We start from the raw sequence: 24,757 nt of genomic DNA on the forward strand, positions 1-24,757 counted from the left end.
GTGGCTGATACCGGGGAGCCTCACATCCGAAGGAGCCTGGCTACTGACAGCTCCCAGGTAGGTGACTGCAAGCAAGCCCCAGCCCCAAGACACGCTGTTGAGAGCCTGGGGAAGTAGCCGGGCGGCAGGGCTTTCTCCCCAGCCCCTCTCCTTTGTCCAGTGTGGATGCTGCTGGCCTCCTGTGAGATTATCCCTTCATTCATCTTCTTTTCTGGGCTCGGATGGGGGGTGGAGGGGAGGGCTGAGGCTTTTATCCTGAAGAGAGATGCCGAAGAAGAGCTGAACTTGGAGATGAGGAAAAGTTTTGATTCCCCAGCTGTGGCCCCTACTTTGTCGCTGCTGTCTGTGGCGAAAAGGTGGTTATAGGTGTGAGGTTAGGGGAGCGGCAGGCACTTGGGGGTGGGAGTGAGGGCTTGCATTTCAAGGCAACCCTCCAGAAGCCCCCAGCCCTCCAAGCACCCTTGTGAGTGATTTCTCTCTGCGCCTGACTTCTTTTCATAGGGCGTGCAGGCTGTTTTCAGCATGTCACTCAACTTGATTCAGATTTGGGTTTTTAATCCTGAGGGAACCCTGCTCTCCTAGGCACTGAATACAAATCGCTAGTAATGATGCGGGGGAAATCAGACCCTGTCTTGTGCTCCACCAGTTAAGTGGCTGATCGCAGTCGCTGCGTGTGAATTCCGCGTAGATTTCTGCAAGGTTGACCTTGGTCTCCAGACGCTGAATCCTTTGGAGGTCTCTTCTCTTCCTTTGCATCTTTCTTCCTCCTGCCCGTCTTGCATCTTTCTTCCTCCTGCCCGTCTCTCCCACCTAAAGGTCTCTGCCGGGGTCCTGTGGAATACGATGTTCAGAAGTCATCCAAACTCTCTCTGGCTCAGCCTTTTTCCTCCTTCTCTCTTTGTGCGGCTCTCCCTTCGCGTCTGCCTTCCCCTCCCACCGCTACCCATCCCATCCTCCCCCATCTCATTCTGAACATGGACAAGTTCTGGGGGAATTTCAAGTAAGGCAGGATGATTCGGGAAATGGACTATTTAAAGCAAGCAGCTTTGGACTTGAATACCCCGATCCTGGGCTTCAACATCTGTGTTTCGTTTCCTTGAGCAGCCCATAATTGTCCCAATTATAACCAATAACATTGGTTGGCAGACTAACAAAAGATGAGCTTTTCATGGCTTTCGCCAGCAAGCCTAAACCGGAGTTTTCAACATAGAGGGGGGGAAAAGTAAGTGCTTGGCTTCTTATCAAAACCTCCCAGGGAAACTGCTGCTCTCTCGCTTCCTGGGGGTAGCTACTGCAGACACACTCCTCTTTCTCATTTATAAAGTGTGGCAGGGAAAAAGTCTGCACGCTTCCACCGCTGCTGTGATACCGTTCACAAAAAGCATTCGTGTTCCTTTGGCCTTGCTGGGTCTTCTGCCGGGGAGGGTCCCTGGAAAGACTGCCCCCAACCACCATCTTGGTAAAAGGAGCAGCTTCCACCGTTCCCTGTGCTGCCCATCGAGGGCGCTGTGGTGCAGCCTGGGGTCATTCAGGGGGTGCAGTTTTGTTCTCCCAGGGGCGGCAGCCCTGGCTTTATCAGCTGAAGGCTGGGGGTACTGGGGGATTTAGAGGTTGCCGATTTTGCATTGTCAATGAAGGGAATGATTGCAGGATTAGGCGCAAACGGGTGCTCTCTGGAGCCCAAGACAGGAGCTGTCACAGAGCTATTCTGTATTCAATCAGGTATCCACCAGGCAGGGTGGATCCAACAGAGGTGATAATAACAGCCCTTTACACTCATACAACGATTTACATCTTAGCGCTTTCACACCCACTAGCCCTGGCAACAAGCCGTGAGAGATGGTATCATTATCTCCATGTTGCAGCTGAAGAAACTGAAGCTGAGAGGTTAAATAATTTGTTGAGGACGTGGCAGAGAGGGGACTCAGTTCAGCCTTGCTGGCTCCTTTGCATCCCCCTCTTCGAGCCAGGGGTGCTTACAAACTAATGGGGTGGGCGCGGGGCAACACACACAGTGAAACAACTCGTGGATGATGCGAGGCTGGGTGTAATTAAATCCTGGATTGCGTGGTCCAGACAGCAAGTGCTGGAGGAATTTGGGGGAAGGAGTCCTTGCTCAGAGATTCCAGGGATTCGAACCGGGCAGGGAAGGAGGTAGAATCTGGAAGAGCCAAGGGCTTTGGAGAGGGAGGTGGCAGCCGGGACAAGGGCACAAAAGGAGGTCAAAGAAATGAACCTTTATTGGAACCTACTATGTGCCAGGTAGTGAGCTAAACTTGTCTACATGCCTATTTCATGCTAACACACACACGCACAGTAGGGATGGGAGGTTTAGGGTGAGTGTTCTACGCTTTCATCCCCATGGTTCAGTTAGCCTCACGCCCCCAGCCCCAGAGCTCCCATGAAGGAAATCTACCTGATGTGAATCTGGGTGGAACTACTCATCAGATATCCTAGGGAGGGGATGGGCCCCTCCCAGAGAACAGGAGTCACAGTGATGACAGCCTGCGGTGGCTCGAATGGCTGGGAGTTCATTAGGCAAACTGGATGTTCTAAACACTTCTATGTAAATACCTATAGGTCCTCCACCCGCTGCTTTCCTTCTCACCACACACTGGCTGTGAGATTTAGGGCACACCAGTTTGGGGGGCAAGCCGATTTTCTGGGCATCTCCCGAGGATAGCCAGTGATCGCGTTCGGTCCTGATTTTCCGCGATCCTGTGATTGTTCAAATACTGGTTGCTGCCTCAGTGTTGCAGAAACACAGCATCGCCAGCTCTGAAGGGCCTGGCTCGGCATGTGACTTGTGGAACTGGCCCCCGAGGAGTCCTGGGTCTCAGTGAAAATGTCAGCGCATCACCAGCACACACCCAGGGCTCTGCCTTGCCACCAGGGCTCAGAGCCAACCTCCCCTCAGCTCACACTTGTCCTGTGCTCCTCCCCCACCAAGTCCCCATTCATCCTTTCATTCATTCAGCCGAGAAACGTGCTTCGCTTACTGATAGGAGCCCGCAGTACCGAGTGCCAGGACAACAGACCTGGCAGCCTGTCCTCAGAGCTGTGGCCAATGTCATTAGATGTTAACGAGTCTAGGCCAAGTGGTCTCCAAAAGGGGCGTGGGTGCCCGACAGACCACTGGGCTTTGGGAAACTGAGGCTTAATTTTCTATGTGGTTATCTTATCTTTCTGAATTTGCACTTTAGTGGGTTTTATATTGTATGTAACTTTTCTAAGTAAATTGGGAAGGTGAGCTCAAGACGGTCTGATTGCTAGAAGTATAAAGTTAAAGAAGTTTGAAGATTATTGATCTAGATCCATTGCTATTTTGCTTATCTGTATTTTCTAATCTTTTTGAAAGGAACCTTAAGAGGCTTTATTGTAAAAGTAAATAAAAGCTTTGAAAAATCCATTTAAGTTATTTTGACAGTATATGTGGAACCGTGGGCCAGAATCAGGAAGATCCAAGTTAAGAGCGATGACACCTTTCCACTTTTGTGGCAACCCTGATAGAAAATGTGTCCCTTGGGACTTCTCTGGCAGTCCAGTGGTTAGGACTCCTCGACGGGGCCCCGGTTCAATCCCTAGCAGGGGGCGGGGGGAGGAGGGTGGGAGCAAAAAATTTAAAAACATAAAATTTTTAAATAAAATAAAAACAAAGACTTAAAAAAAGAAAGAAAATGTGGCACTCTCCTGAGCCCCAGCTGGGCTACTGTAACAAATATCTGGCCACTTATAATATCAAAAATATTGACCATCTAATCTATTATAACTGCCTCTTTTTGGAGAAGGGGAAACTGAGCCCCAGAGAAAGAAAGGGCCTTGTTCAAGATCCCACAGGTGAGGGCAGAGCCAGGCCTCTGGCTTCCAAGCAGAGGGCTTTTGTTCATTCATTGCTCACCAGCTCCAGGCACACCTGCTCTGTGCAGGGCGGGGGCGTGCTTTGCCCTTCACCTCCTCTGTGCCCATCCTCTCCTCCCAGGTGGAAATTTAGAGCAGAAGAGGGACCTTTTTGGATGCAAGTGTATTCGTCAGAGGAGGAAAAGAAATAAAGGGGCCTCAGTCATAGCTGGTGAACAAGCAAAAGCTCAGTGTAGGAGTCACGTCTGCGTTAAAGAAATGGGGCGTGTGGAAGACAAACCCCCGTACTGGTGGGCAACGAAACACTCCTCCAGGAACTGGGGAGAGGCAACAATAAAGAGGGTGTCATCAGAGAGGGGGAGCCCAGAGTCCAGGAGAGAAGGAGCTCCTTACAATGAATTCATCTACATGAACACAGAAAACTGCCTAAATCTTTTTTTTTTTTTTTTTTTTTGGCTGCGGCATGTGGGATCTTAGTTCCCTGTCCAGGGATCGAAGAGTCCTAACCACTGGACCACCAGGAGATTCCCCTGCCGAGATCACTGAGAGGTCTGGTGAGAGCGTGAGCTTGCAAATCAGATGGGTTGTGTTCTCAGCTCTGCCACTTCAAGTTATTTCTCCTCTTCAAGCCTCAATATCTTAACTGTAAAATGGGGACAACAGCATTTACCCCATAGGGTGGATGCTTATAAAGCAATCAGCACAGTGCCTGGCACAGAAGATGCTAAATATAATAATAATGTGATTACTATTAAATGCAAACAGAGACCATCCCAACGAGATGCCACCAGAATTTGCCAACCTTTCCAAAGCAGGACTAGTGTGTGGAACTTACGGTTTCCCAGAACACGTTTTAGAGTCAAAACACCTGAGTTTGTCTGGTTCTTGTATAAGCTGGATGACCTTAGGCAAGTTGCTTAACCTCTCTGAACATATGTTCATCTCAAAAGGGGGGATAATATTAACCCCAGGTTATAGGATTGTATAAGAATATAAAACTCTTTTGTAACGTACAAGAACAATATTTATATATGTGGTTGATGAGAAGGACGGGAACAGATATACCTCTAGCAGAAAGGCATATCTGTCATCTTCTCTTCTCCACTAGAAGCACTAAAATTACAGGCTTTCTCATAGGTCATAAGACAAAACTCAATTAACTTTTAGCTTTGGCTAAATCTTCATATGTAATCCTCCAAACAGATAAGCAACTAATGACATTGCCCTTGGAAGCAAGATTACAAGCAAATAGATTAAGCTAAACACAGTGGTATTTTATCTTCATAAAGAGTGAGGCACGATTAATTTATGAGGTGTTATTACTGAAATAAAAGGCAATTAAACATTTCTTTACTCAATACAAGATGTCCAGACCCACAGCATCCCCACATAGAAGGGTTAGCTGAGTTTGGTTCACTAAGTGAATACAAGCCATGTAAAATTCAAACACACTTAGGGTAGTTTTATTTACTGATGGTCTCTATTGTACAATTTTGAACAACAATAACAACTACTGTTACCCCCATTTTGCAGGTGAGAAGACTGAGGCCCTCAGAGGTGAAACAACTTGCCCAAAGTCACACAGAGTGCAAAGATCAAACATAACTCGGGAATTAACTCATTACTCACCTTGATTTTACTTCACATTAACTGATACACAGAGCAACAAAGCACACAGATGTTGTCAAGTCTTCTCAAAAATGAAAAACTTCTATTGAGTTTTCAAGAAAGTTTAGTCTTAATCTAGAACACAATTGTTCGAGGGTTGTGAGGAGTACCAAAAAGGACAAAGCGTTGTCCCCTTTATAAGGATTATTATATATATTTTGAGCCTTTATTTATATTCATCTCATTTAAATATCAGAAACCATCTTTGAGTTGGACTGTGTGGTGATTCCCATTTTAAGGATTCTTTGAATTGCAGAAGAGAATGAATAACGTTGAGTAATGACTGGTTTTTAATTACTAGGTGGAGTCACTAGTTAAAAGCGAGGGGTAGAAATCTCTGTCTTCTGGCTTCTTTTACAGGCTAAATGCCTACTGAAATTCATCAATCTTTCTGTTTCAGTGTGACTAGAACATTGTTATGAAAAAGAAATAAAAACTTCAGCCTTCAGCATCAACTACTCTTTAAACTCATGCTAATTCATAAACAAGGATAATAACCAGCCATGCCTCCCCAGCACTCAATTGCTCCCAAGTGTTTTTCATTAAGTCTAAGTGAAAACACTTCCCACAATGCAATTTTAAGGGAATATTATTAATCTCATGCCTTGATTAGCCTTGGGGAATGGAATAAGCAAATTGGCTGAATAAAAATGACTTTCTTCTTTCGGAAAAAAATACAACTTTAAATTTTTAAATAGATAGAAGCGCGGGGTAGGACGTGGAGGGATAGGGAGGTCAGAGATGGGAAGAGAGGTAAGTGTACCTTGGACCAGCAAGGAGGGCCAGGCTAATGCCAAGTAGATTTGATAAGGTTTTCCAAGTGCCAGACCAACAAAGGCCCACATTTTACATGCAGGAAACGTATCAAATGGAACACATGCTCAATGTCCCAGGAGTTCATCTTCTTTCCTCAACTCATCCTAAAAACCCATTTACCCAGAATTTGAGATAACAGGAGCAGTCAATCCATCAAACATTTCCTGAATGTGCAAGTTGCCACGGTTAATGAAGTTCATGAAAAACCTCGGCAGGAGAGCACTTCATTAACATCTGCCACAACTTATCAGCTCAGCCCGTGCAAACATGTGTTGCAATCTTGTATTAGGAAGCAAACAGTCCCTTTTCTCCCCGCCTTTCCGTCTTCTGTGAAGTACAGACACTGCCATCATGTGGCCATAGAGAGCATAGCATGCTGGACAAATCCTACAAAACCGTCTCCCGCCTAGAATGAAATTGAGTAGAACAAGAAACGTAAAGGCAATCACCAAATTAAACAAAAGATCTAGCCAAGCGGTCCTCAGTTTAAGACCTTTGCTTATATGGTGGCTGTCTGGAACTCAAGATACGTGTTCTCTTCAAAAGAGCCTGTAAGTGGTGATGAGTTTCCCTGGGTTGTCTACCAACACGTTGCACCAGTGCAAACTTAGCACGTAGCTAACCGTTACAACCATGCCTCCCGGCCACTGGCAACCAGTCTTCTTCCAGAACGGGCATGGGGTTCCAGCTTAGGATGGCATCTTGCCTTGATCTGGAGCAAAACTCATTCCCACTCCTCCCCGTCAACCCCCTCCCCCCCACCAAGCTGAACAAGTTAGCTACTGGACCCTTTGTCACTGACACAGGTCCTCAAGTGGCTCCCGTGCCATGAGCATCCCGGGCCCCCGGGGGGCCGGTGCTCCCAGACACTCCCCAGTTCTCCATTTGTGAAGGAGAAGGGAGAGGGCTCCTGAGATACTCCACTGTCACTTATCAAACTTTCTTGAGCACCTCCTAAGTGCCTGGCCCTGTGCTGGGTGCTGGAAATTCAGAGAACCATATAGAACAGAGATCTCTGCCCTTCAGGAACTCACAGCCAGTGGGAGACATAGATACACAAGTCCAAGCTTACCACGTAGAGTGCTAAGGGCCGCGCGAAAGACAATGATAGTATCACAGAGTGAAGGCTATGTCCTAGGCTCTTTCTCTGACAAGCTTTTACGTTGTACTTGTTCTGTGCCAGGTGCTATTTTAACTGCTGGAAAACATCAACCCATTAGTCGTCCAATAAGATAGGTACTACTGTCATCCCAATTTTACAGATAAGAACCGGAGAGGGTGACTTGCAGACGTGGGAACTGAACCCACGTCTTTAGCGATCAGCAGATGAGAAAACGTGAATCCCAACAACCCCGTCTCGGGGGTCTGTTGTGCCTATTTGACAGGCCCCTGGGCCTCGCTTGCTTCCCTGTGTGATGTACTGCTTTGCGAAGCCACAGGAGTAGACGAGACTCATCTAACCCAGACCAGGGCTTGGAGAGGGCTTCCCAGAGGGGATAATTCCTGAGGTGTGTATGAAGTATGTGCTGGAGGCGGGTATTCTGAGCAGAAGACACAGCAAGGGCCAAAGCGCAGTAGGCGTTAAGGACCCGATGGAGCCGGGAATTATGCGTGATTCACTAGAAATGGAGGAGCTTCAAGAGTGAGCGACAGGAGCTGAAGCCAGAGAGCTGGGCAGGAGCAGTGCTGACTCCCGCTGGGGGTTACAGAATTATTTTAAGCATAAGTAACATCATCACATGTGGAGATGGCTTGGTCGGGGAGGCGGGTCATTAGGCAGACTAATTAGAGGGCGAGATCACAGTAACCAAGGCAATAGATCTCAGCTAAGGCGCTAGCCCTGGGGGTATAGGAGGAAAACGCATTTGAGACATATTCATCTGAATAGATGTTCAAGTTCCTTGTTCATTAACCCCAGACATCCCAATCTGTCGGGTAAAAGTCAGACCCTTTAGGATGGCCAACATGACCCTGTTTCATCTAGACGAGCCCCTTTCTCTCTTAGCAAGTGCTTCCCTTAGGAAGGGGGCCCCAGGAAAGTCACCTGCTCACCCCCCACCCCCAAGGCTGTGATCCCGATTCCAACAAGCCTTTGAAAAGTTGGAGTCACTAGTTGAAAGCGAGGTAGTTCTGTGTCTCTCAGACGCCCTCTTCTCTGTCCTCTTGGCAGACTCTTCCTCATTATTCAAAAGCCATCTCAAATGTCACCTCATTGACTTAACAAACATTGATTGAGCATCTTTCATTCGACATCCTCTTGGTACGAAATGCTTGGATAATGCCCAAGGAGAGCTGGGGTGGTCTCCCAACATGGCCACTGGCACTGGATGCCCCTCCTTCTCCAATTAACTTGCTCCATTTCACTAAAAGATCCAGATTCAGTGGTTTTGGGGTAGGGCCTGAAATACTGCATTTCTTACAAGATCCCAGGGGATGCTGCTTATCTGCGGACTGCATTTGAACAGCGAGGCTTTTACGTTCTCTCAGTAGAATCTAAATGTACAATTCAGTGGGGTTTTGGCAAACGTATACACCTCTGTGACCTACACCTCAATCAAGAACATTCACATTTCCAGAAAGTTCCCTTGTTCCTCTTTCCATTTAATCCTCCAAATAAAGATGGTTCTACAGGGACCCAAAGCGATGTAGTCCAAGAAAATAGCTTTCTGATTCAGGAGACTCGATCACAGGAAAAATGTAAAGGGAAACAGGAAGAACTGTACATCTTTGAGACAATCCTACATAAAGAATATAAACAACTGATCTAACTAATAACCAGTAGAGCTATTACCTTAGAATAGTCCCTTTGTTCATTTTTTTTTAAGATTTTTTTGATGTGGACCATTTTTTAAGTCTTTATTGAAGTTGTTACAATATTGCTTCTGTTTTATGTTTTGGTTTTTGGGCGGGGAGGTATGTGGGATCTTACTCCCCGACCACGGATCGAACCCACATCCCCTGCATTTGGAAGGCAAAGTCTTAACCACTGAACCACCAGGGAAGTCCCTCTTTGTTCATTTTTCAATAGATAACTTCAAAGCCTGGTTCTGCAAAGCCTCGTCTTGTGCTTTGCACGGATTAGCAAGGTGAACATACTAGCTCTGTGCTCAGGAAGCTGGCTCACGTCTAGCAGGAGAAACAGACAAGGAACCTAGCAGAACCATTCTGGAAGAGTGAATTCTGGGCCTCGGGGCATTCCTGGCAGAGGCAGGGGAGTCTGGGGAGGATCGGTCACACGTAAATCTATTTCACACATCTCACTCATCACCACACTTTGCAAAACGTCCCTTATGGGTCTAATCTTTGCAGTAGCCCTGGGACAAGGTGGGTACCACTATTCCCCTTTTAGAGTTATGAAAACTGAGGCTGGGAGACATTGTCTTCAGGCCGTACACTGGTAAGTTGCAAAGTGAGGCCTTTAGCTCCCTGGAAGGGTTCGTGCACGTGGAGGTCAGCTGAGCGGCAGGAATCGCAGGGGTGCTCCCCCCAGGAGCCCAGACACCAGCCCTGCATGAACATTACGCCTGGCAGACAGGCCTGGGCCACCTGTGCTCTCAACAGTCCACTCCCTCCTGGGAGGTGGAATCTCAGGCCCAGCTGCACTGTCCCCTCAGAAGAGTGTCTTTCCCGCATCCCCTGTGTGAGGGTCTCCAGCCCCTACTGGCCCCCACAGAAGGGCTGTGCTAATTGCCACCCGCCCTCACTTGTGTTTTAGCATCCTGCTTCCAGCTCCTGCACCATGAAAATCCTGTTTTGTGACCTCCTGCTTCTCAGCCTCTTCTCCAGCGTGTCCAGCAGCTGTCAGAAGGACTGTATGGCCTGCAGAGAGAAGCTCCGCCCCGCTCTTAACAGCTTCAACCTTGAGGTAGGTCCAGGAGCAGGCCTGTCTTCCCCTCCCTCCCCCCAAGGTCACGTGACTCTCCTAGTGTCAGACGGTCTGTAGGAAACAGATGTGGACTTGAGCATCTTCTGAAAGCAAACCCTGTCATCCTTCCAGTTTACCACGCTCATATAAAGACCCACCCATGCTGCCATTTTGTTCCCATCATTAAAATAATGCATACTGGGCTTCCCTGGTGGCGCAGTGGTTGAGAGTCCGCCTGCCGATGCAGGGGACACGGGTTCGTGCTCCGGGCCGGGAGGATCCCACATGCCGCGGAGAGGCTGGGCCCGTGAGCCATGGCCGCTGAGCCTGCGCGTCCGGAGCCTGTGCTCCGCAACAGGAGAGGCCACAACAGTGAGAGGCCCGCGTACCGCAAAAAAATAAAAATAAAAAAATAATGCATACTCATTCTAGAGAATTTGAAAATTTCAAAAACTATAAAAAAAAAAAATTTAAATCACCTTTAATCCCACCAGAGAAAGAATCCTAGTTTTTTCACTTGCTATGTTACACAAGGATAATTTTCCCCTGTTATTAACATTATTTGAAATTACTTCTTCCCATGAATACAGTATACTTTGCTTAACCAATCCCCTCCTGTTGAACATGTATGTTGCCCTTCAGTTTTGATATTATAGACAGTTCTACATTGAACACCTAAATGCTCTCTCGTATTTTAAATTTTGATTTGAGCACTAAATTTCTTTTTACTAAGTAAGCTGCTTTGTCAACTGCTTTCATTATAGTTTAATTATTCCTCTCCTATTAAATCCAATATAACTCAATTACTTTTTCTTTGTAGTCAAGTAAACTCTTTTCAAAAGATGCCATGTTTGAAACTCCTCAACCTTTAAGAACAAACTTTCGCCTACTGTTCCTTAAGGCAAGTGTACAAATATAGGAACCAAGTACTCACGCTGGGATAACACCCTAATGTGAGCAGACACGGCCCCCGACGCACCCAAACACCAAGCTCCTCCTGTACCAGCTCAGTGGTTTCCAAGTCTGTTTTTCTGAACAGTAATAACCACCGAATCATGAAGCGCATCCCCAGAGAACCCATTCAAAGTTCATCCATCCTCCTCATTCAGCCATCACGGGTTTCCTGAGCACCTACTATGTGCTGAGCACTGAACTAGGCCAAGGGCCCTGAGGTGAGCGGATGGATGGCTTTTGCAACTGGTGGGAGAGAAGAACCCCCAATCCCTCCATGAGCGTAATTACTGAGCCCCGGGGAAGCAAGAACAGGGGACCCCAACCTAGTCTAGAGGGGCAGAGGGGGCTTTTGGAGGAACTAAGTCTTTAAGGAAACCGAAAGAAGATCTGAGGTGAAGAGTCAGGGAGGAAGAGCCCCAGGTGCCCAGGTAATGGAGGGAGGCGTGGGGGAGGGGAGGGGGCACACGTGCAAATGCCTTCCAGGGGACTGGAGTGGCAATTAAGGAACTGAGAAAAGCTGAGTTTGGCTAGAACACAGAAGGCCCACCTGCCTTTTCTGTGCAACCCAGAGAGGCTTAAAATTTCACCCAAAACCAAACCTTTCCCTTGGTCTTAGTAAACGGAGCAGACAACTAGTTTACACGTAAACCAGTGAAGGAGTTGATTAAGTAATAATCTCATAATCGCCACACTTTTAAGGCTCTGAGGTTGCAGCCTAGACAAGACTGAAAGTTGTGAACAATTCCTGAATCACGAGCTTTAACTGCAACCCTTTATCTCCCACTCAAAAAAGCATTAGGACTCGAACAGATATTTGTACACCCGTGTTCGTAACAGCATTACTCACAAGAGTCAAAAGGTAGAAATGACTCAACCGACCATCGAGAGATGAATGGATAAAGAAAATATGGTCTATGCATACAGCTGAATATTATTCAGCTTTAAAAAGGAAGGGAATTGTGACACATGTTATGGCATGGAGGAGCCCTGAAGTTGTATGCTGAGTGAAATAAGCCAGTCACAAAAGGACAAATGCTGTATGATTCCACTTACCTTAGGTTCCTAGAGTCGTCTGATTCGCAGAAACAGAAAGTAGAATGGGGGTTGCCAAGGGCTGGGGAAAGAGGAAAGGGGAGTTAGTGTTTAACCCGTACAAAGCTTCAATTTGGGGAAAGGAGAAAGTTCTAGAGATGGTTGGGGGAGGTGATGGTAGGACAACAATGTGAATATATCAATACTTAATACCACTGAGCTGTACACTTGAAAAGGGTTCAAACGCTAAATTTGATGATATGTGTATTTCACAATAGAAAAAAAAAGTGTTAGGACCTCAACTGTAAGGATAACCCTAAGTCTGCTCTAATTTATTTTTTACGAAGTAAAGCATTCATGGACTTAGGGGATTTGTTTGTAACAAACATCGCACCTGACTGGGAAGCGCTATGATTCTCCCACTCCTGGGACACCTTGACCTTGGGAGCCCTGTTCTGAGACAACAGAGGCCACCAGGGACAGATTCTCTCCAGCCTCCTTATTGCCATCTCAGGATCTGTCCTCCTGCCCTTGCTTCCTTCTTCCTTTGTACCACTGATTTTCCTGCTGGGAATTTCTCCTTTTTCCCCTCTCCCACTTGCTCTTTCCTTCCCTCCGTTGTCATGTTTTTGAAAGAGTATCTACACTTGTGACTTCCAGCCCCTTGCCTCTGCCTCACTCCTTAGCTGCTCTCGGAGGTCACCAGCAGCTCCTAACCACAGAACCCCCAGCAGATGTGCAGGCTTACCTCTCCTCGTCCCCTCTGGGTGAACCCGGCTCTCTTCCCCACTATGACTCTTCCTTTTCTGCCTCCTGTTGCGGTCCTGTTCCTTTTCCTGCCCCCTGAACATAGGCAATCGCCAAGATTCCCTGCTTCTTACCTCCTTCTGAGATGCCGCATCCACTTTCCAGGCCGTCCGCTCTCCCCAGACAGCAGGTAACGCCCAAAGGTACACCCCTCACCTCCTCTCTGCTGGGCTTCCATCACTTTCCATAGTTTCCGGGAAATCCAGGCTTCCCTTCCCTTTCCACGGCTCCACGAACCTGACCTGCTATCTTGCTCATGGCTCTCCCTCCTCCCCCCGGCCAATAAATCCTACTCATTCTTCAAAACCCAGGTTAGGTTTCACCTCTTAGGAGAATCTTTGCTGACTCTCCACCTGGCCCCAATCGAGCCAGCCCCTAGCTCCTTTGCTCTCTGATGATTACTTGCATCGGCTGGTCTCTCACCACCGGGTATGAGCTTTCTTTGCTGATTATTCTGGGTATCCCCAGCATGTTGCAGTGTGTGCCACAGAGCAGTACTCAGTTAAGAGGTCCCATGGAAATTGTAAAATTGCAAGACCTTTAGTCTCCTAATAGGTGCAGGCACTGCACAGTTTTTACACTGGTGTCTTTCAAAGCCAGTAAAGAAATTGGAGCCTGTTTCCATTTCTTCATAGCATCTTCAATCTCTGGGGTCCAGACAACACTTAGAACATGGCCAGTTCTAGCCTCACAGTGAGGGATAATCCCTACCAGTGCCTGCTGACCCCCAGAGGACCTGGCTGCCTGTTTGGTTTCTAGCTTGTATTCACTTTTAACCTATTTTTTTTAAAGTTTTATGAGATGTCTAGAATTGAGGCAACCACATCTCATTTCCAAATCTTTCAACCCTTGAGTATGTCCACTCTGTGAATGATGGGGGACTCAGATATTTAGGCAAGGGTCAGCTCCCCAATCCCTCCACCAAATGGTGTAATCCTGAGCTATTCCCAGGACCCTTGGCTTCATCAAAAATTTCTTTATTTCTCATTCCAGGGCAATGGTCCAAGTATGGTTGTCTTTTTGGTAGACTATCATTTTGGTCAGTAAATGATTCACACACCCCCAAACCATTACAATGTCCTGGGCTTTCAGCTAAACTGTGAACGGTACTTACACCCTCAGCTGAAGAAGAAAAAAACTAGATTCACTGAGTTGTTTCAGAGACAAAGAAGAAGGTGACTCCCAAGAAAGGTCTGGGGAAATTTATTTAAATTCCCTAAAACTCTATTAAAAGCAGAAGAAACTACCTTCTGCTAGTAGTTTGTCTTCATTACATGAAAATTCTTAATCGTTGACTTGCAGTCGGAGTTCCCAATACGTTTTTCTTTTGTACTATTCCTCTGCTGGCCCGCTTGCGTTGGCCCTCATATTCTGGCAGAACCTCCTAAAGCAAATAGATCTCAAATGTCTCTCTGTCAGAAGTGGTTGGATTCCTTAGTGGCAGAAACGTGACAAACTCAATGAGCTGCTTCTTTTCCTTCCAATGGGCTCGTGGGCCTGTTTCCCTAATCTTCGATCCCAGACATCCAAACGGCCTTTTGCTCAGTTTCCTCCCAAGCCCAGCTTTACAGATCAATTTGGCACCAATCTGGGACTTTCCAGATGCTCCTGGGCACTGTGGCTTAATATAGCAATGTCATCAGTGTGGGCTGTGAAAATGTGTCCAGCTCACTTAACGGGCCATTAACCCATCTCTGGAAAGAAGCTGGTGGGTCCCTCAGACCAGAGAGTTTAGGCATTAAGCTCATAGGCCCATCTGGTGCTACAAATGCTGTCGCAAATTTGGATTCCTCATTTTTGCCCAAAACCTTCTCCTAAATCAAGAATTGAGACCATTTTGTTAGTACCTAATTCATCTAATAGTATGTTGAGTCTCGGTGTGGGCTCTGCATCTGGTTTGATGGTAGCATTTCATTTTCTCTGATTGACACACAACCTAATTACCATCTGGGCTGAGAAACTCAGGGGCTCACAGGAGATCTGATAGCCTCTGGGCTTAACAGCTCCCACCTGTTTCTGTAAATGGAAGGAGCAGAACCATACAGCAAGCACTTTGAGGCTCCTCTTCTGCGAGGATCCCACCGAGTGTGCTCCAAAGGTCCATTTCACCTCTACACTTCTACACTTCTGAAACCGCACAACTCAGATTGGGACTTGAAACACTGGGGCTGGGGGCTGGGACTGGAACCCACCGTCTTTTAATTGAGATCACACACCTGGTCTCAGGACTTAATGAAACTCAGATTCTTTATGTCTCATCACAGAAAGAATTCAGTAAAAGACAAAGTGAAAGGTAGGAAGTGGATTTATTTCGAGAGATACACATTCCATAGACAGAATGCCGTCCATCTCAAAAGGTGAGAACGGCCCTGGGAGAAACACACTCCACAGACAGATGGTGAGCCATCTCATAAGGAGAGAGGCCCCGAAATATGGGGTGGTTAGTTTTTATGGGCTGGGTAATTTCACAGGCTAATGAATGGGAGGATTATTCCAGCTATTTTTGCAGAGGGGGAGGAGACGTCCAGGAATTGGACCACCACCCACTCCTTGACCTTTTACGGTCAGCCCTGGAACTGTCATGCACCTGTAGGTGTGTCATTTAGATGTTAATGTATTACAGTGAGTGTGTAATGAGGCTCAACTTTCCACTGGAAGTCGAATCTTCCACCGTCTTGGACCTAGTTGGTTCTAACCTGTTTATGTCATATCTCCTAGGGCTATGTCATTCTTTGAGAGGTTATGCCCTGCTCCCTTCCCTCCTGTTTCACTTCTACTGGCTTTCCCAGTGCTACCTATGCTTTCCTGTTATCTCCTTGACTCTGTAGTATAGGGTTTCTCAGACTCATCACCGTAGATATATTAGGCTGGATAATTATTTGTTGGGGAGGAGGGGGCTGTCCTATGCATTGTAGGATGTTTGCTAGTGTCCCTGTGGAACAGAGCAGGACTCTGTGGGACCCTCCTGGGTACAAATCCTTTCTGTGTCCCTCATTTCTTTTTTTGTGGGAAATAGGCTTCATCCAGCCTCCAGAACTTTCCCTGAGTTCCAAAGGGTAGGTTCAAACAGTTGTTAATCAGGGGCAAGGGGGGAGCAATCAAACAATAGTGCAGACTTGGGGCAGGGTTCCTCCTCAAGGGATACATATAACAACACCTCTGTGTTCTTCTGTGGGAACTAAGGCCCTCATCCTTAGGAGGATGGTAACTCCAGGCTGAGCACAAGATTCCTGGAGCACCTGTTACCTCACCACCAACAAAGTCACACACCCTGCAGCCTTCACCCCAAATCTTGCCTATTAAAAACCTCACCACCAACACATCAGAACAAAGTCACACACCCTGCAGCCTTCACCCCAAATCTTGCCTATTAAAAACTTCTCCCCGAAAACCATCAGGGGGTTTGGGATTTTTGAACATGAGCCACCTGTTCTCCTTGCTTGGCCCTGCAATAAACCTTTCTCTGTTCCAGACTCCAGTGTTTCGGTTTGTCTGGCGTCACTGTGCGTCGGGCACACAACCTTGTGTTCAGTAACAGCTGGCCTCTACTCACTGGATAGCAGTAGCATCCCTGCTCCCACCCACTGTGTGACAACAAAATGTGTCTCCAGACATTGCCAAATGTCCCCTGGGGGGCAAAATGGCTCCCAATTGAGACCCACTGCTGTAGAGCAATAACCCAATAGGATGGTGATCTAAAAGAACAAAGTACAAATTGGTTCTACTCAGTTTCCTTCAAAGTGTTTCAGGAGCAGGCATAGTGCAGACCCGAGTGACTCTCTGAAGGAGTCCCCAACCACCATGTTCCATGATGGTTTCTTCCTCCTCAGAGCCAGCTCCAAAGCAGGGTTTCTCAAAGTGTAATCCAGCCTCAGAATCGCCTGGGATGCTTGAAAATGCAAATTCCTGGACCCCACCCTCAGTTTACTGCATCAGAATCTCCAGGGGTATAGATTGAGAATTTGCACTCTAACAAACCCCAGTAGGGGTTCATAAAGACCGCTCAGGTCTGCAGCTCCATTGTTCTAGAGTCCACCCTCCCCATCTATGGAATTTGCCCATCATTCTTTCTTCCCCAGTGAGTTTGTGGGTGTGAAAAACTGGTTTCTCTATGTATCTCACTGAGTTGTCAGCATCTCTGAGGAAACTCTAAATGGAAGAGACATACTCGAAAAAATCTTGTGTATCAGTAGGGGCCAATCTCACCACCTCTGGCCAGCAGGTGGTCTGGGCAAACGTGTTCCTTGGAAACCGTACCAGCGAAGGAGAGTGAGAGTAACACTCCCACTGGATACCACCTCTTTCTTCTCTCTGGTCCAGCAGAAAATGAGCAATTTCCCCATCAGAACCTTAATTTTTGGTCTCATAGAATCCTTATTTTCCCATTAGTTTCCACCAATTCATATTGCAAGCACAGAGAAGTCGCTGACTAGGAGGTGTCCTGGGTTGGGACTTGAAACATTGGAGTTCTGTTCAGGTTATACTGTTATTTCACCATGTAGTTTTGGACCCATTACTGAACCTCATTATAACATACGAACATGGACCACACTGGTCGTTTCCAAACCAGGACAAATCTCACAGTTACCTGAGCCTTGTAAAAATAAGCTTTAAACCCTGGTTCTATTCCTCAGAGGTTTAACTGGGTTGTGAAATTCTGTGTTTTAAAAAGTTCTACAGATGGTTCAGATTCACACCCAGGTGTAGGACCCATTGGACCAGGTGGTACCCAAGGAGTCTATGCAATGCCTTGGTGATGCACAGGAAGAGTTGAGGCATCTCCCAGTGTGACCATTGGGCGACCTCAGCTGCAGAACCCCTCTTCCTCCTCTTGTTTCTCTTCATTTCACATCCTCACTATGGACTCCACTTTGTACTCCAGCTATGAGATGCCCGGAATGCATACACGTTCTCCCTACAGCACAGCTAGCAGCCAAGTGAAGAGGTCCTAAGCCTGGAGTCCACGGATGCCTGTCCATGGCTAGGCTTTAGAAGATGTATGAACCCCCTAAAATTATACGCAAATGTGACATGAATGTGCAGTTATACAGTGAAAGGGAGGGAATCCCTTATGGAGAATAATTAGATTCTCAGAAGAGCCCATGACCCAAAAAAAGGGGAAAAACCCTGGTTTAATGGGACAGATGAGACAAAGAGCTGCAACAGGGTGACGAGCACTACATCAGAAGCATGTGCTAAATGCCAGAGGAGTTCGAGTCTGGCTGCAACTAGCTACAACTCCTGTTCTTCCAATGACTCCCTTTCTCATCTTTTTTCTTTTCTTTTCTTTTCTTTTTAAAGTTTTCCCTTTGTCACACTTAGCTAAATATAAAGTGAATTCTTTATTAATACGGCTCAGGGTAACAAACCTCTACTTGAAACCCTCCTATTTACTGGATGGAGAAGATTCCTCCATGAGTAAGATGTGGTCCCTAACTTGTCATATTCTGTCTTGTAAGGTGCTACGATTATACGAAGCATTCAAATTTCCACAAGTGGAGAACAAAGTTCTGTGGGAGCACAGAAGCAGGAGAGAGCAATTCCAGCTGGGGAGCCAGAAGCAGGTGTCATTGAGGAGTAGCTCTGGAGCCTGGCTGGCCCCAAAGGATAGATGGAAGGAGGTTATTCCATCAGAAGGAACAGAGTGAGAAAAGACATGTGGGGAAGGCGAGGGAGCTCGCTGTGTTTGAGGCACTAAGAGCAACCTCATATGCCTGAAGCAATGAGGGGTGTTGAGAGGAAGATTCAGAAATAAGACTGAGGGACTTCCCTGGTGGTCCAGTGGTTAGCACTCTGCAGCTACAAAGGAGGTTGGGAAACATATATGTGGCCTTCAGGAAGAAAACAAGTGTTCTCTCTCTTTTTTAAAAGAAAATATTTATTTATTTATTTGGTTGCACCTGGTCTTAGTTGCAGCAGGCAGGCTCCTTTGTTGCGGCATGCGAACTCTTAGTTGCGGCATGCATGTGGGATCTTAGCTCCCCGACCAGGGATCGAACTCATGCCCTCTGTATTGGGAGAGCAGAGTCTTAACCTCTGCGCCACCAGAGAAGTCCCAGAAGTGCTCTCTTAGTAAGGAAGAGGGGAGATGGGTACAGAATGGGCAGGTGGTAGCCTCTGCCCCAGAAGAGAAGGTGGGCTTTATTCTTAACAAAGTGTACTTAATGTGTTGGTCAGACATTTTGATGGAGATAGAAGACACGGCAGGCGGACTCTCAACCACTGCGCCACCAGGGAAGCCCTGGGTGGATGTTTTTGCTCCCCAGGTAAGGCCAATGAGGCACACACACATCTTCTCACGTCCCACACCTGCCCAGGCAGAGCAGGAACTCTTGATGCCCTGTAAGCCAAGCAAAGACTCCGAGGTCTGACGAAGGGCTCTGCCGCTTCCTGCTGACCATGATGTCAAGGTCAGGTTGAAAGGCAGTTTCCATCTGGCTAAGGCCAGAAACACAGAGAGGAGCATTCAGGGTGAAGTCAAAACAGCAAATAGGAAAAAAAAAAACGTTGGAGGCAGAGGCTTCCAGGAGACCTAATCGGAGACCAGAACGTGGGAGGAAAGGGCCAAGGCCAGGACCAGTCAGGAGGGTGGGAGATATCATGGTCAGGTTGGTAGTCTAGATGAGAAATGGAGAGGCCTGGAGAGACAGAGAAGCAGCAGGAGTTCCTCGGGGGCTGGCGGGTCTACTGGATTGTGTCCGATGTTCCCCGAATGCCCAACCTGCCTACATCCCAAGGTCTTGGCCCCCATTTTCTTTTTTAAAAAATTTTTTTATTGAAGTATAGTTGATTTACAATGTTGTGTTAATTTCTGCTGTACAGCAAAGTGACTCAGTTATACACATATATACATTCTTTTTCATATTCTTTTCCATTATGGTTTATCCCAGGACATTGAATACAGTTCCCTGTGCTATGCAGTAGGACCTTGTTATCCATCCATTCTATACGTAATAGTTTGCATCTACTAACCTCGAACTCCCAATCCATCCCTCCTCCACTCTCCCTCCCCCTTGGCAACCACAAGTCTGTTTGACCCCCATTTTCTGTAACTGATGCACAGATAGTGACGACTAGTGTGTGTGAGGTGAAAAATGAATCACACCAAGGTTGATCTTTACCTGGTGACCTTAAAATAACCATGCAGATTTAACTACGTGACTACATACTACATACTACGTACTTAAGAAATCCCCAGTTTCTTAAACTGATCTGACCTCTCCTAAGCTTGATAAGAGAACAAAATAAAATTCTTCTTTATGGGTGACCCTGATGAACTGTGTTTGGCTCCAAAAACCCGATGAAGGCTATAACGCGGTGCAGATTTGGTGCATTCATTCTGTTAACTTGCTGTGTCACCTGTGGTGAGTTAACCTCACCTCCCTGAGCCCCAGTTTTCTTTGTGAAATGACAGAGCCGGGCTAGTTTTCTGCTTCTTTCCAATTCTGAAATTCTACGAACTTAAATAACTGCATGTAAAACTGCGGCACGGTACTTGATAAATGGGTGCTTCAGGAGCACTTGCGTTGGCACCAAAGTAGACGACAGAAGGACTGGATCTCCTCGTGGGCTTGATCTCCTCATTGCCTTGGACCAATAGCTGTCCCTCGTCTTTCTCCCTCCTCCACCTCCATCTTTGCAGGTGTGCATCCTCGAGTGTGAAGGGAAGGTTTTCTCCGGCCCTCTCTGGACTCCGTGCACCAAGGTCATGGTGAGGGGCTCCTGGCAGCTCAGCCCTGCTGACCCAGACCACGTGGCAGCTGCTCTTGACCAGCCAAGAGCCTCTGAGATGCAGCATCTGAAGAGAATGCCCCGTGTCAGGAGCCTCTTCCAAGCTCAGAAAGGGACAGAGCCCGGCATGGAGGAGGTGGGGGGCATGGAGCAGAGGCAGCTGCAGAAGAGGTTCGGGGGTTTCACCGGAGCCCGGAAGTCGGCCCGGAAGTTGGCCAACCAGAAGCGGTTCAGTGAGTTTATGAGGCAGTACCTGGTCCTGAGCATGCAGTCCAGCCAGCGCCGGCGCACCCTGAACCAGAATGGTAATGCGTAGCCGGAAGGGGAGCCCCTCCCAGCTGTACCGTCCACTTCAACCCATGAGTGAGTGGGGCCCGAATGAGCTGGGGGCAAAAAGAAACCTCCTCTACCCCTGCCTTAGCCATCCTCCCTGGCCTGGGGAAGCACGCTGGCCCCCAAACACATACACACACCCTACACCACCTCCAGGGGTTCAGCTTCTGGGAGGCCTGGGAGGTAAATCCACCTCTCTACCACCTGCCCACCTTCTCTCTGGGAGCAAAGATTTTCCTGGGAGTGCTCTCGACGCCGACCACTGCCATTAAGAGACTGGTTACCATGGGGATAATAGTGTGTTGAGATAACTAATTCCTCTGTAGCTCTCCAGGAGCTTAGTTTCTATGGGGACAGTTAAGTGGACCAAGCCTCCTATCTGGTTGCCATAGAAACCATTCACTCACCTTTCCTCCGAGACTAAGAACGGAGAACTGGACCTACGCTTAGCCATTCGCAGAGAGTCTGATTTCTGTGGCTGTGATGTTGCTATTTCACCTTCAAAGATGGCTTAGCTGTCCCTTCCCTTCCCCCCCTGTATCTCAAGGTGACTGGCTTCCATGGAAACCATTAAACTTTCCCAATCTCCCCCAGTCAAGGAGTTCTGGTTAGGACCAGTTCTTGTCAGGACACTTTTCTGCTTTTCTTTCTTCCACACATCACTCGTCCATCTGACCACTTGGCCAGAGACGGGCTGATTCTTTGCAGCCAATGGAACCTGAGCAAGGCTTTGAGAATCTGGCCCAAGTGACCTGAGTCGCTTTTGGAAGAGGGACTAAGGGATCATCATCTCTTCTCAGTTTTTGCCTCTTTCCAGGTGCCATTGTTGTTTTGTGTTTGTTTGTCCTTTTCCTCTCTCCCTTCTGGTATGTTCTTACCCCCATAGACATGTTTATACATGTACCTATAATGCAGACCAGATGATAAACATCAGAGATGCTAATTTATTGCCCAGGCATTACAAACTAGCTTTCCTCAGCCCATCAACTTATACGTAACTTTGAGTGGCACAGGGAACCAGCACGGTGGAATTGTCTGGAAATCTAAGAAAATCCCAACCATCAAGCATATATGCCTTAATTCATGTGTGGGAATATGATTTATCTGCAGGATCTCATATCTTTCCTTAAACAGTCTAGAGACTTCCCCTAACAGAAAGAACTAATCAGTTGCTCAAAAACTCTCCCCAGACATTGTTACCCAGGTGGGGGCTTCTCCCTGACTCGGAGGCATAAGAGGAAAAAATCTGCACGTGCTGTGTTATTTTGCTTCCCGTACGTCAAAGGTAGCCAGATTGTTAAAAATCTTCTTTCAGAGTATATGAATACACGTGTGAATCTTTGGCATCCACACTTTAGCAGGGAGGCAGCCCGCGTAGTGCTTTGCAGGTAGGCTGGCTTGTTTGCAAAACATCCATTACCAAATACGGGTATGTGTATTAAGTTGTGAGCCGAAGCCCGCCGTGTTTATTTTAGCAGAATGACTAATCTCCGAAGGCCCTGAATTAACCTGCACTGTTTCTGAAGTCATATTCTTGGATCCTTAACAAGCATTCTATTTTTCCTAAGCCATTCCTGCACAGGACCTAACGGTAAATCTTTCAGAGATAGCATGGATTGAATTCTTTCAAATCTTAAAGATATTCTCCTTTAAAGGGACCCTCAAGGAACACTGAAGACATGTCTAACTCTGAACTGCAACCATTTTCTTTACCTAAAGACAGTTCAGAATCAGTCACATTAGCAAGAATCAATTTATTTAAAAAAACAAAACAAAAACTAGTTGAGCCCCTATTCAGGTAATTGGTTTTTCTAGTTATCTATTAAGCTTCACTGAGCGGCACTGAAACATAACTGGTAACCAGCTTCTGTCTGTGGCTTTGCTCAAGATGTAAAGTTCTTGATGGAAACACTGCAGATATTAACCTGCTCGTTTGGGTGTTATTGATTGCTCTCCTTCTGTGACCATCTCACTCATTCTTTTTTCCACACATTCATGGTTGCTGAGTTCCAGTGCAAATGTGTATTTATGAGTCCCTTAAGCCTGTCTTTCTTCGCCTATACATACTCCAACCAGCCCCACACATGCTTGAGATTTCTCCACGGCTGGGGGACTCCTGTTGCCGGGCTGTTCTGAACTCCTGAGACATCCAACACCAACCTATATTTAGAAGGCTGGAGGAAATGGCGCCACCTAACACACGGGATAAAGAGCCCTTATTCAGGGACTTCTCTGGCTGTTCAGTGGTTAAGACTCTGCGCTTCCAACGCAGGGGGTTGTGAGTTCAATCCCTCGCCGGGGAACTGAGATTCCCACATGCCACACGGTGCGGCCAAAAAATTAAAAAAAAAAACACCAAAACCTTATTCAGAAAGTATAATTGTCACTGGGTCTAAGCTCGGCCACACGACAGGCCAATAACTGAGAGATGAGGTGTTGGGACAAAGCATAATGACTTTATGCGGGCAGCCATCAAACCGAGAAAACGGTGAACCAAACCATCTTGCCTGAGTTAGAATTCAGGCTCCTTTTATACTAAAAGGGGAGGGAGTAAGGTCCAATATTTCCTGGTTCCCATCAGCCTCCAGAGGGGATGTGTTCATTTCTTCCTCCCTGAAGTCATTCACAGGTGGGCCTGGTCAGGATGTTTCCTGTGAGCTAAACCAAGGTATTTTAGCTTAATGCTCATTACCTGGGAAGCAGGATTCCCAGAGATGGGCCTTTACGTATAACGTAAGCTTATAGGCAACAACCCTTTAGTGATTAACATGTAATAGGATACAAAAGTTCTTCCCTATTACATAATGATGTCCTAGAAAGGAAGGACACTGAGGTGCAGGACCAGTTCTAGACAGACCTGTGAAAAGTGCACGACTGGTCGTGGTATATACCTTCCCTTTCCCTGGCCCTATACTTCCCTCCTCTCTTCTGCTGTCCCTGGCCTTGAACTTCTAGACAGTGGAAAGTAAGCAGATTCATTCCTGGTGAGAAATTGGTGAAGTTAGCACTTGGATTATAAAAGAGAGCCATAAATGAGGGCTCTCTTTAGCCTGAAGAAATGAATTACCACACACAGATTCCAAACTCCAGGGATGAGAGAACTGCTTCTGGGCAGTTCTCCCCTTCTGACTTTGAAGCCCTAGCCCACAGACCTCCCTTCATTCTGTTGGTCCTGCCACTAGACCCGGGGGTGGGGGGCGGAACAGGAAAGCAGGTATGTAGAGGGAGACGGGAAACCCTTCTTGTTGCTTTTGGGACTAATTATGTGAATGATAGCTTTTCTTTGCCTCCTGTCTCAGGCACTAGGGAAAACAGAACTGAAGGGTCAGAAAAACTGTCAGATTTGCCCCTGTAATCATTTCTGTCTCCCCAGGTGTCCGGGTGATCCACAAATCAGCATGTCTCCAGCCCCAGAACTGCCGGCTGGGAATCAGGATTCCTTCCTCCCCAAGGCCCTGAGGCAGGCCTTGTCTCCAGGCCTCCACCCACAGGGCCCAGCCCCATCTGGTTGTCTTTCCCTTCCCCCCTCCTTCCTGCCCCTCCCCCCATGGCATGTTTCATGACAACCCTGTTACTACATCAGAGTGTATTTTTGTAATTCTTCCAGCTAACATTTAAACAGCCCCATCTTTCCTTCTCACCCACCTCTTCCCTCTTCTAGGGGTGGGTTCAAGGAACAGGAAATCAAGAGTG

The 24,757-nt window shown here is 47.2% G+C and overlaps 1 protein-coding gene across 2 annotated transcripts; it reads left to right on the top strand.

The window, feature by feature from the left end:
• The first annotated feature begins 34 nt into the window (after positions 1-34).
• On the top strand, positions 35-24,523 carry PNOC (prepronociceptin). 2 transcript variants are annotated; one of them, XM_024767758.1, is made up of 4 exons: positions 35-57; positions 10,058-10,207; positions 20,643-21,094; positions 24,438-24,513. In XM_024767758.1, exons 2-3 carry the CDS (start codon positions 10,082-10,084, stop codon positions 21,045-21,047), a joined length of 531 nt encoding a protein of 176 aa, XP_024623526.1. In that variant the 5' UTR covers positions 35-57; positions 10,058-10,081; the 3' UTR covers positions 21,048-21,094; positions 24,438-24,513. The 2 variants fall into 2 exon arrangements, with proteins under 2 accessions (XP_024623526.1, XP_024623525.1); XM_024767757.1 differs by lacking the exon at positions 35-57 and having other exon boundaries at positions 10,082-10,207; positions 20,643-21,036; positions 24,438-24,523.
• The last annotated feature ends 234 nt before the right edge of the window (positions 24,524-24,757 follow it).

This window comes from Neophocaena asiaeorientalis, unplaced genomic scaffold, assembly GCF_003031525.2.
Source record: "Neophocaena asiaeorientalis asiaeorientalis breed wild unplaced genomic scaffold, Neophocaena_asiaeorientalis_V1.1 scaffold523, whole genome shotgun sequence".
NCBI lineage: Eukaryota > Metazoa > Chordata > Mammalia > Artiodactyla > Phocoenidae > Neophocaena > Neophocaena asiaeorientalis.

Coding starts and splice junctions, on each gene's coding strand:
- PNOC (XM_024767757.1), top strand. CDS start 10,082: ATGAAAATCCTGTTTTGTGACCTCCTGCTTCTCAGCCTCTTCTCCAGC. Junction 10,208..20,642: donor TTAACAGCTTCAACCTTGAG/GTAGGTCCAGGA, acceptor CCATCTTTGCAG/GTGTGCATCCTCGAGTGTGA. Junction 21,037..24,437: donor GCGCACCCTGAACCAGAATG/GTAATGCGTAGC, acceptor CTGTCTCCCCAG/GTGTCCGGGTGATCCACAAA.